Here is a 12764-nt window from a genome sequence, read left to right as displayed (position 1 = left end):
AAAGCATCCCGAACGTAGCAAACCGACCGTCGGATATAGATGGGCTCATGGGCCTAGTGAGAGAACGTGAAGCCCATTAAGGACGGTGGGTCCATGGACTGGAATTGGACATGGGTCCCACTAAGAGGTGGCGGTCGGAGCGTTACAAGAGGTAACCACTAACCCATCAATTTTCTTCATTATCAACCTAACATCATAAACATCATCATACTATCATCATCACATACTATCATCATCATCATCATCATCATCATCATCATCACCATTNTGCGGAGAGGTTTAAAAGAATTGATTTGGCCACCTGTGTCACCAAAGTGGACTTATCTTTTCGGTCAAGGGGCCTGAGAAAACTTCAGAGTTAAGCTTACTTGAGCTGGAATAGTCTCAGGATGAGTGACCTTCCGGGAAATGACTGTCGGAACTGTGCGAGTGAGAACAAAACACAGGGAAAGATCATGTGGTAATTTGTAGGGACGGTAACAAGTCTTTAAAGTCTCCCGGACGTAGCAAACCGACCGTTGGATATAGATGGGCTCACGGGCCTAGTGACAGGACGTGAGGCCATTAAGGAAGGTGGGCCCATGGACTGGAATTGGACATGGGCCTTACTAAGAGGTGGCGGTCAGGGCGTTACAACTTACAAGTGGTATCAGAGCCGAACCCAGACGAGTGTGGAGTTGAGTGGACTCACACCGTCAGGGGAGGGGGGGGGACGCTCTTGGTGCGCAACGAGGACGTTGCGATCTGTTATTGGGGGTGAATTGTGACACCCCGGCTTGCGGAAAGGTTTAAAAGAATTGATTTGGCCACCTGTGTCACTAAAGTGCACTTATTTTTCGTTCAAGGGGCCTAAGAGAACTCTTGAGTTGAGCGTGTTTGAGCTGGAGTAGTCTCAGGATGGGTGAGCTTCCGGGAAATGACTGTCGGAACTGTGTGAGTTAGGACAAAACACAGAGAAAGATCATGTGGTGATTTATAGGGACGGTAGCAAGTCTTTAAAGCATCCCGAACGTAGCAAACCGACCGTCGGATATAGATGGGCTCATGGGCCTAGTGAGAGAACGTGAAGCCCATTAAGGACGGTGGGTCCATGGACTGGAATTGGACATGGGTCCCACTAAGAGGTGGCGGTCGGAGCGTTACAAGAGGTAACCACTAACCCATCAATTTTCTTCATTATCAACCTAACATCATAAACATCATCATACTATCATCATCACATACTATCATCATCATCATCATCATCATCATCATCATCACCATTATTATCATCATCATCATCATCATCCTACCATCATCATACTATCATCATGATGATGATTATCATCATACTACCATCATCATAATTTTCCCGCCAAAAAATGTAAACCATAGTTTTCCTGCCAAAAACATAAACCCATAATTTTTCCGTCAAAAACATAGAATTCAAAGTCATTAAGGATAGATTATTCAGAAATTTAATTTTCGGTCGGGTCTATTTGTTACAATTACCCAAAATTTGACAATCGGATCCAAAATGGGTTTGGTTATAATTCATATTAGATATTATCCTTTTATTAATTTTAATTAATTTAATAAGAATTTAGCAATTAAAAGAGGTTTCTCAGAGGACGCTCTTGGTGCGCAACGAGGACGTTGCGATCTGTTATTGGGGGTGAATTGTGACACCCCGGCTTGCGGAGAGGTTTAAAAGAATTGATTTGGCTACCTGTGTCACTAAAGTGCACTTATTTTTCGTTCAAGGGGCCTAAGAGAACTCTTGAGTTGAGCGTGTTTGAGCTGGAGTAGTCTCAGGATGGGTGAGCTTCCGGGAAGTGACAGTCGGAACTGTGTGAGTTAGGACAAAACACAGAGAAAGATCATGTGGTGATTTGTAGGGACGGTAGCAAGTCTTTAAAGCATCCCGAACGTAGCAAACCGACCGTCGGATATAGATGGGCTCATGGGCCTAGTGAGAGAACGTGAAGCCCATTAAGGACGGTGGGTCCATGGACTGGAATTGGACATGGGTCCCACTAAGAGGTGGCGGTCGGAACGTTACAAGAGGTAACCACTAACCCATCAATTTTCTTCATTATCAAATCATACTATCATCATCACATACTATCATCATCATCATCATCATCATCATTATCATCATCATCATCATCATCCTACCATCATCATACTATCATCATGATGATGATTATCATCATACTACCATCATCATAATTTTCCCGCCAAAAAATGTAAACCATAGTTTTCCTGCCAAAAACATAAACCCATAATTTTTCCGTCAAAAACATAGAATTCAAAGTCATTAAGGATAGATTATTCAGAAATTTAATTTTCGGTCGGGTCTATTTGTTACAATTACCCAAAATTTGACAATCGGATCCAAAATGGGTTTGGTTATAATTCATATTAGATATTATCCTTTTATTAATTTTAATTAATTTAATAAGAATTTAGCAATTAAAAGAGGTTTCTCAGTGGAAAGTCTTATATTTATGAAATTAATTATAAAAATAAGAATTAACCAATATTTATGGAAATCAATTAATATTGTTACCATAAAAGCAAAATTATTAAATTTGAAATTTTATATCTAATGTAAACATATTTAATGTGGTTATATATGTTAAGATATTTATGGAAATCTAATTTAATATTAATAACAAATCATTTTTATTTTTTTATTTTTAAAGTTTTATTATCTAAAATATGATAATTAATTTGGATTAATACGAATATATATGTTACACACTTTCTTCAAACAAAACAAATAATAAAAATTATATACCAAATTAGTAACAAATTTACATTTACAACCAAAATCAGAACTGCTTGAATAAAACAAGCTAAGGATCTGATTGGTAACGTACATGACTTATTGAAATTAAGTTGCAGAGAAAATTATAATTTGATGTAATTTGCAGTAAATATTATGTGGTAAAAACATCAGATGTAATGAATCTCTATAAAAAAGTATACACAATTTCAACTAAAATCAGTTATTCTTTTGATATATATATAATCCTTACTCAAATCGAATATATATGTTATTTAACACAAATGTATGATTTATTGTAATCGACTACACTATAATAAAATAAATATGTAACATATTGAATTATGACAAATATCCGTAAATATTCTCCCGCGCTGTAGCGCAGATCTGGTCCTAGTTGACTGATTAAAATNTTCGGTCGGGTCTATTTGTTACAATTACCCAAAATTTGACAATCGGATCCAAAATGGGTTTGGTTATAATTCATATTAGATATTATCCTTTTATTAATTTTAATTAATTTAATAAGAATTTAGCAATTAAAAGAGGTTTCTCAGTGGAAAGTCTTATATTTATGAAATTAATTATAAAAATAAGAATTAACCAATATTTATGGAAATCAATTAATATTGTTACCATAAAAGCAAAATTATTAAATTTGAAATTTTATATCTAATGTAAACATATTTAATGTGGTTATATATGTTAAGATATTTATGGAAATCTAATTTAATATTAATAACAAATCATTTTTATTTTTTTATTTTTAAAGTTTTATTATCTAAAATATGATAATTAATTTGGATTAATACGAATATATATGTTACACACTTTCTTCAAACAAAACAAATAATAAAAATTATATACCAAATTAGTAACAAATTTACATTTACAACCAAAATCAGAACTGCTTGAATAAAACAAGCTAAGGATCTGATTGGTAACGTACATGACTTATTGAAATTAAGTTGCAGAGAAAATTATAATTTGATGTAATTTGCAGTAAATATTATGTGGTAAAAACATCAGATGTAATGAATCTCTATAAAAAAGTATACACAATTTCAACTAAAATCAGTTATTCTTTTGATATATATATAATCCTTACTCAAATCGAATATATATGTTATTTAACACAAATGTATGATTTATTGTAATCGACTACACTATAATAAAATAAATATGTAACATATTGAATTATGACAAATATCCGTAAATATTCTCCCGCGCTGTAGCGCAGATCTGGTCCTAGTTGACTGATTAAAATAAAGGCTTGAGATACTAAATAAATGAGAGGAAGGTCATCAAGGAGAAGTATTTTTGTTGTACGTAAAAACCCTAGGAAGATACATTTGTACTATACAATTTCTTGGTGTTTAATACACATTTTTTGTTTCATTTTTTTGTTAGATAAATTTTTGTTCTAGCATCCTTCTAATTGGAGATATCAAGAAAGATTAACTCCAGTTTATGCTTATATTCACACCATTGTTGGAGCCAGATCCCACACTTTTTGATATTAGTGATCGAGCCAGATTTCAAGAAAAAAGTGTGTGAAGAAAATGTGTATTATAGAGTTTTTCCGATGTGGGATATACTCTAACACACCTGTGAGAACTAAAAATAATTCTCTCCTTCCGAAGTGATTTAAGTGTGGAGGAGTTTGACACTGTTAAAAGTTCCGAACTGAATTGAGAGTGTTTGAGTACTAGAAATTGTATTGCATTGCTTTTGGAAAAAAAAAATGTTCGATCCTCTCAAATGACTCCCCCCCCTACATATTTATATAGACCAATTTATTACCCCATTAATGCGTAATTAATGAGACATGATTTCCGCGTCCTAATTAATCCTCTTGAATGCAGGAATCTTTTGTAAGTGCAGATATTGCTGGAACAAGTTTTGAGCTGTTTTAACAGAAGATGAGGTCGAGACGCTACATAGCATATAACGAAACATGAAGACTTGAAGGCCACGTGAGCATGGGCCTTTGTACAAGTTAAGCCCAATTGCTTGTAGAGACTTGAAGTGTTGCTTAAGTCGTCTAGGGCTTTTGGCACTCGATATATATACCAAGAGACGGTGACATGAAGACTTGCGCGTCTAGGGTTTATCGAGAGAGGCACACATGTGTGTGACATTGCCCCATCAAGAAGATAGAGAGATCTTTTGATGGTTTTGTTGAAGATCTATACTTGTCGGAAAAGACAGTAGTAGTTCTTCTTTCATTGTAATTCTAGAAAAGAGTATAGCAATTGTAGGTTGCGGACTTTTCTAGTGAATGGTTTCTGGACTAGGTCCCGGGGATGTAGGTTAACCGACCCCGTTAACAAATCCCTTATGTCTAATTTACTTTATGCACGCACATACACTCGTGAATCATACAAAACTATGACTCTAGCACACATACGTATTTACAATTGGTATCAGAGCGGGAAACCGATCTGAGATTACTATCTCTAACAGGTTAGATCTTGGATGTGCTGCTAGATAAGAGATAAGACAAGCTCTATATAGTTTGAGAAGAAAATTCAGAGTATCTTAAGTTTGGTGAAATTGAAGAAACAAAGAGAAACGGAGAAAGATGAGGATGATTGAATTGATGTCAAGTCATTGGAGTTGTCAGTTTAGTCCACCGAAATTCTCCGGGAAGCGTGAATAAGAAAAAAGTAGATGATCGAGGAATTTTTGTGAACTCTGTTGTTTTCTAGAGAGAGTTGCAGGCAAAGAAGATGTCACTGGATGATCAAAGTTGATGACCAGAATCTGGGTTGAGTCCTAGTTCTGCGTCTCTGAAGGTGAAGAGAGAGACAAAGTGCTGTTGTTACTTTCTGGTAAGAGAAGAAGTCGTTCATCTCACGCTCATCGATAGCGCCGCAGAGGATTCAATGTCTGCTTGATTGGTTTTGTGCAATCACAAGTGTTTCTCTTGTTGGGAAATTTACAGAAAGAGTTAGTAACACACCCTCATGTTATTTTTCTCCGATTTGAAAAGAAAGAAAGTGAGTCTAGCTCGACAAGAGGTTTCATGTTTGTCGACTTTAATCGAGAAGGGAAAGCAATGAAGCTGAGGATAGTCAGTTGCAAAGTGTGGTGTTTTGTCAGTCGTTGAAAATTATATTTGAGAAGTTTGGTTTTATCTCCACCCATGTTTTCAGACAGAGACAAAGACTTGTGCATACTGCCTTCGATCGTTTTGGATATCTACAGAGGTTGAGCACCAAAATTGGTGTTATTGTTGGTGGTGTGTTCTGCAGAGAAGTATTGGATTGTTTTGAGTTTCTTAAATCAACAATCTCAGTTTTGTGTATGAATGAAAGTCTGTGAGATGAGCTCTGTTTTCTCTATTGAGATTGAGACTTAGTTTTTTTCTTGGTGTGTACTTCATTTCACTTGAAGTTGGTTTAATTGTGGCTGGTTTACTTCTCTTGAATCAAGAAATTGCAAGTTTGACTGTTTGATCAAGAAAGCGGAAGAAAATCGCAGGTTGTGATATGGAAAAACATTGGAACTTGGCATCAGTATTGGTTTATTAGAGAAGGAGCTCTTGTTAGGTTGTGACTCGAGCGTTAGCATATGAATCTTGTCACCATTATGAAGATTCAAGGTTTGGTGCATCTTTCTCTGTGTCTTATGATAAGCATCCTTGGTTGGTTGTTGTTGTACGTGTCATGCTTTTTTTATACACGCAAACAAGAAGGGGGAGAAGAAGGTTAAGAATGCTGAAACCAATAGCTTCATAGTTCTCTTAATCGTCGGGCAGAGATGAAGGAAGATAGGATGGTTGTTTCATCATGGGTTTCTTTGGGATTTTTGGCCCAATATCTTGCTGAACTAAATCAGGCCCAGAAGAATTGGAAACGTGTTGGTTTGGGATTTTTGAAAAGGCAGTGATCTCAATAGAAAGTTGCAGTTAGGCTTCTTTGGTGTTCTAGGGTGTATCGAATCCAAAAGTGAGAGAGAGAGAGAACTGCAATTTGTGAATCTTGATTTGATTCACAGTTTGTTGAGTTTGTGTGTTACATGTGGAATTTTGGAGGAGCTAGGAGATAAATCTTCACAATTTCATCATGAGGTTTAAGGATTGCATTGATGGCAAAGGAGACAACTTGAGCCGGAATAAAATCTTGTATTGGATTCCAGATTTGGTGAGAAGTTTTTGAAACATGGAGAAAAGATTGATAGTCACCATCATGGAAGAAAATGGCGATTTTGTGAAAAAATAGGAGAGATGAATCTCATGGTAGATTCAAATCTAAATGACAGAAAGGAGCTGGTAAATTTCCAAGTTCCAAGCACAGGATCAAAATCAATAATTCTGGATTTCGGTAGACCGTAGGTGAAGAGTGAGGCTCTCAATCTGTGTACACTGGTTTGACGAGAGGAAGTTTTTTTTGTGCTGTTTGATCTGGGAAATTTGGTCGATGTCTTTTGTGGTTCTTGTTTTTCCTTGTTGGTTGAGCTGTTATAGAATCAACGAGAAGAAGTTTTTTGTTCAGTTGTTGGGACTCATAAATCAATTATTTTGGGGCTGTTCTTCAAAGTATTTTCGATAATGAGAGTTCCAAGTGATTATGGTGTCTGAATATTCTTGGAATGTTGGCTGGTTTTAGGATCAATAGAGCTTTGTCGCTGAATTTGAATTTGACAGTGGTTGAGAAATTTTCTGCGGGTATCGTGAAGTTAATTTCAGGTTGCTAAGGACTGTTTTTCTTGGCTGTAGTTTGGCGCTATAGTGTGAACCTGCAATTTTGTGAAGATGATTTCAAAAGGAGCTTACAGTTGGTCTTGGAATTAGAGATAGGAGTGAGATGCCTGTGATATTATTTTCAGAGTCAAAAGTTGTGAGTGTTATAAGCTTGAACGAAATCAGTGTGTAATGTGGCTGCAAAGAAGAGAGGCTGGATTTCAAGAGAAAGAGATTTTTGGTCTTGATGCGACAATATCAATGGTTCATGCTGTAAAAAGAAGAAGAGATGTTCAAAATACAAGGTCTCATGATGTGGTTTATGGCGCTTATAGCTGTCGTTGGTATTTGAGAAGAGATCAGACGAGAGACTACAGTTTTTTTTGATATGGTTCTGTCTTCTGTTGGATACTTTCTTCTTCGTTTTATTTGGCTACAGACCTCAGATTTTAGCTCTGAAAGATGTTCTGAAATCTTGAAAACAAGATCTTTCCAAGGATATAGAGATATTCTTCTGGTTCCTTGTGGTTTGATGGGAAATTTCTCTCAAAATTGGATGCTCGCAGGTCGTATTAGTCTGGATCTGTCTTGGGAAATTTGATGTAGCTCTCAAACCGTAACTCCGAATCGTGATCCGTTTTTTGCTGTGGCTTCGTGTGACTGTTGTTGATATTCCCACCAAATTTTGTAATTTTCTGGGTTGGTTTGCTACTCCGTTTGTCCTCTGCATCGAGACAGACGCAAATGCTTCAGTCAAGAGTTCCCTGTTTTGGAAAATTTTCAATACAAGTCTTTGACATCTGTGGAGTGATGGACAGTGTTTATAAAGGTTCGTCAAGATGTGCTTTTGATACGTTTAATGGTTCTCAGAGTGTTGTTCCAAAGGTTTTTGTGAGGAAAGGTTTTAAAGCAAGTTTTACAAAGGCTCAATGAGATATCAGGTTGCTGCAAGTTAAGAAAGGGAGAAAAAGGCATGAGTTAAGGTCAGTCTGTCAAAGGGATGAAAATCATGATTATAACATTTTCGGAGAGGTTTTAAGTTTGATTTTCCGCTGCAAATTTTCAAGGTTGATCGATGATCCAGTCTCTATGAAATGGCCTTATACTTCTGTTGATATAAGAAGCTCAGTTTGTTGTGATCAAGCATTGTTATGGAAGTTCTACTGCTGTGAAGGATGGTGTTTGGTTTAGTGTCACTCTTGTAAACTCAAGGAGAGCTGTGGGTGACTGTGGTTACAAAAGGTTCCTAGAAAAGAAAGAAATGTCTCTGATTATTGGAAGAAGAAAGAGAAGAGAGCACTCAATTATTGAAGTTCAGGAGAAGGATTCATTTTCACTATTAGTATAAGATGGTCGGGATCAATCTGAGGTAGAATACTCAGAGTTGTGTAACTCCGATTCAGTTCTGCAAGGTTAGCTTAAGTGACATCTGCAAGGAGATGTTGGTCGGGATCAATCTAAGGTAGAATACTCAGAGTTGAGTAACTCCGGTTAAGGTGTAACCCAGGAAGCTGAAGTGTCTTGTAGGTGAAAGTTGGGACATCGCTTTTGAAATTCAAGAAGTTGTTGTTGCTCTAGCACTTAAACTCTGAAGGAATTTATATGAGAATCTGTGTTTGTTGAAGCTGGATGTACACATACTACAATGACAGCTGCTTCAGATTTTGCAATTGCCTGTTTCATTCATTGGCTTACTGTTTGACATGAAAGGTGTTGTGTAAAGACTATCACAAGGTATGTTCATCTGGTTTTTTATCTAACGTTGTTCTCAACAGAATTGTGAATTTCTGGTTGGTCTTGGGTTGGTTTCATTGGCTGTTTTGAGTATTGAACCGAGCTAGAAGGGAGAGATCAAAGATATTCCCATATGCTAGATGTGATTGTGAGAGCAGTTTAATACAAGAGCTCTGTTGGTGATTGTTCTATGGCTTGGTTATAGGATGGTTTGAAGTTTTTGGAAATTGTCTCTGCATTTTGTTCTTAGAATTGCTCTCACATCCGATGAGACTGTTCTGTGCGTACGGCAGGCTTAGATCCTATTCCTATTGGCGACAGCGGTTTCTTGTTGATTGTGAAGCAACTTCTTCTGAGATTTGAAGGTGATGTCGCAGGTGTTTCACAGGTGATGTTGTTGGTTTGACAGTGTTGTATAGCTGCTAAGAGTTGTCTTAATTGTTCTTGTTTACCAGCATGCTGCTTACGTCTCTCTGAGGATTCTGGTCGGAGTATGTTTGCAAAAAGGTAATAAAAAGGGGCAATCTCTGCATGGTTTAGCAGGAGTTTGGTCATGCTCTTGCATTCAAATTTGAGTATATATGCTTAATAAACACTGCAGGTGGGAAAGTTTTGTGTAGTGTGAGGTTTTATCTTAGTTGTGCACTCAAGCAGGGGGAGTGAAAGCCTTGGTGATGTTATGTATTCTTTTAGATAAAGCTAGCAGCGTGGTTTGAGGGGGAGCAAGAATCTCTCCACAGCATCTTGGAGTCGTGATCGGTCTATTGTCTTATAATTCCTGTATGGGCTGCTTGCGCATCAAACTAATATAAAAAGGGGGAGACTGAAGATGGTAAATCGTGTGAGCTACAACTCAGCCATCAAGGGGGAGATTGTTGGTATTTATGTGATGGTGCTGAGTTGTGTAGATGTTGACAGATGTTGTGATGCAACTGCAGTGACAGAAGAAACAAAGACTTTATGTTAGAATCATCACATATGCAGTGACAACTTAGAGAGAGAGAGTATGAAGAAGTATTAAAGCTTGAAGATCATCAAAGTGCAAAGTTACAAGACAAGGGAGTTGAAACAGAGGTAGATATGTGTGTGATTACATAGAGCTTTTTCACGTGGTTGAGCATACAAGCAGGGAGAGAATGTGATGCATTGGTGTAGGGGGAGTGTTATCCATCATGTAGCAGCTCATATGGTTGATTCGGTGTAAATACTCTTGATGGATGTTGATCTTGGTTTGTACTGTTCAGTTAACGCTTCATTGTACTACAAGATTTGGGAGGATGAAAATCTTTGTAGAGCTCAAAGGGGAAGGCGTTTCTGACAATGGAGTAGAGGTGTTTGACAATGGAATATGCCCCAATAGGTATGAGTAAGCTTCTTCTGCACTTAGAGTTTTAACAGAGTTTTATCACTCAAGCAGGGGGAGATTGAGAAGGTTATGGAACATAATTTAAGCATGATGGTATATGATTAAGGGAGAGCTTTATATCATGTTTATTGATTGGTATGCGTGTTTGACATGGAGAGCTTGAGTTGTAAAACTCAGTCAAAAAGGGAGAGATTGTAAGTGCAGATATTGCTGGAACAAGTTTTGAGCTGTTTTAACAGAAGATGAGGTCGAGACGTTACATAGCATATAACGTAACATGAAGACTTGAAGGCCACGTGAGCATGGGCCTTTGTACAAGTTAAGCCCAATTGCTTGTAGAGACTTGAAGTGTTGCTTAAGTCGTCTAGGGCTTTTGGCACTCGATATATATACCAAGAGACGGTGACATGAAGACTTGCGCGTCTAGGGTTTATCGAGAGAGGCACACATGTGTGTGACATTGCTCCATCAAGAAGATAGAGAGATCTTTTGATGGTTTTGTTGAAGATCTATACTTGTCGGAAAAGACAATGAGTAGTAGTTCTTCTTTCATTGTAATTCTAGAAAAGAGTGGTGGATGCCATATAGCAATTGTAGGTTGCGGACTTTTCTAGTGAATGGTTTCTGGACTAGGTCCCGGGGATGTAGGTTAACCGAACCCCGTTAACAAATCCCTTATGTCTAATTTACTTTATGCACGCACATACACTCGTGAATCATACAAAACTATGACTCTAGCACACATACGTATTTACATCTTTGACCAAGCTCGAGCTGCGAGCTAACTAGCGCAACGCTCCTTCACGCTCTCTTCTTCTCTCCGGGCTTGACGGGCCAACCAGTGATACGCCTTTGGCCCATTAGTCGTTCTCGGCCCAGGCTCTTTGCCTATTTCCCGAGATGACGAATCGTGGGTACAACAACACCCCCCTCATGCTCAAGACTGGACATATGTAGCGTAAAGTTTGTGGGATTGGACATCTACGGGTGGTAGTCCACAATCGAGAAGAATAGGCCTTAGCTCTGATACAATATTAGTAATGGACCTAACTCAACACCCAAAAGCTAGCTCAAGGGAGGAGGGTTGCCACATATGCCACATACTATATATATATTGCCCAAGGAACTCTGTTTCTTCCGATGTGGGATATACTCTAACAACAATGGCGTATATTTACAATTATTTCACTAATTAAACACAACTATTCTCCATTAATACGTCTGTTTTGATCCTTGCATTTAAATCGTAACGTTTGAATCTCCGACTTGACCGAATCTCTTCATAACACAAGAATCTCTCTGAAATGCCGGACTTCTCGGATTCCTCGGTGTCCGAACTCGGTTCTCAAGTTGAAAGGTATCGAAGTGAGCCACCTCATCGTCGAACTCAACGTGTCCAAAAAAGGGGACACAAAGTCAACAGTTGGGCCTGTGACCGAGAACCCGAACCCGGAGGAGATTTTGGTCCCAACAACCGTTTTTGGAACCGGATCTTACATCCACCATATATGCACGGATTAATACCACAAATCGTGATGATCTACTTAAATCGATATATGTGATTGAAGGATGATTGGTTTTGATACCAAAAAATGAAATGAAGGTTCATATATGTGATGAAGGATGATTGGTTTTGATCAAAAGCGAAATGAAGGTTCATATACCACTTAATCGACCACCAATCAATGCTTGTATAAGAGAACAAGTATACACGATTTCTTTAGGACTTATTTTTGATGTTCTATTAAGTAGTGAACTTGGAAATAGAAGTTTCTACATACATGGAAGCAGATTGCAGAAAGGGAAATAATTGAAACGTGAGATGCTGTGCTCCTAGAAAGGAGGACACAAAGCACGTTTATTCTTATTTGCGACAACATAAGAAATAACGGAAGAATTATTAAAATACTTAATCTTGATATTTTCGGTTTGGTCTTCTTGCTTGGTTTGGTCTTCTTGCTTGGTTTGGTCAATGGTTTATATGTCTCATTACGCATCCTTTCGTGTCTTTACAGCTTTGCAGCGATTGATGAAGCATGCAAGTTGTTCCTTGGCGGAAACTTTAGATCCTCCAATCCCTCCAATCTCTCAAAGTACTGATCTACCATTCTATCCTTGATGTCCTCAAGTCGCCTTGGCTCCCACTATAATTTCAGCAATATAACATTATATCAACAATATGACAAAATATATATATATATATATAT

The 12764-nt window shown here is 37.6% G+C and overlaps 1 protein-coding gene across 1 annotated transcript in view; it reads right to left on the bottom strand.

The window, feature by feature from the left end:
- LOC104786576 (probable 3-hydroxyisobutyryl-CoA hydrolase 3) overlaps positions 12505 to 12764 on the bottom strand; it is a 4898-nt gene continuing 4638 nt past the window's right edge. Inside the window, exon 13 of the mRNA XM_010512006.1 lies at positions 12505 to 12701. Coding sequence (XP_010510308.1) covers positions 12567 to 12701 — 135 coding nt within the window. The 3' untranslated portion in view covers positions 12505 to 12566. The remainder of the gene's footprint in view (positions 12702 to 12764) is intronic.

This window comes from Camelina sativa, chromosome 5 (genome assembly GCF_000633955.1).
Source record: "Camelina sativa cultivar DH55 chromosome 5, Cs, whole genome shotgun sequence".
Classification (NCBI taxonomy): domain Eukaryota; kingdom Viridiplantae; phylum Streptophyta; class Magnoliopsida; order Brassicales; family Brassicaceae; genus Camelina; species Camelina sativa.
The sequence above is the reverse complement of the archived record's forward strand: the minus strand, read 5'-3'. Positions and strand labels throughout refer to the sequence as shown.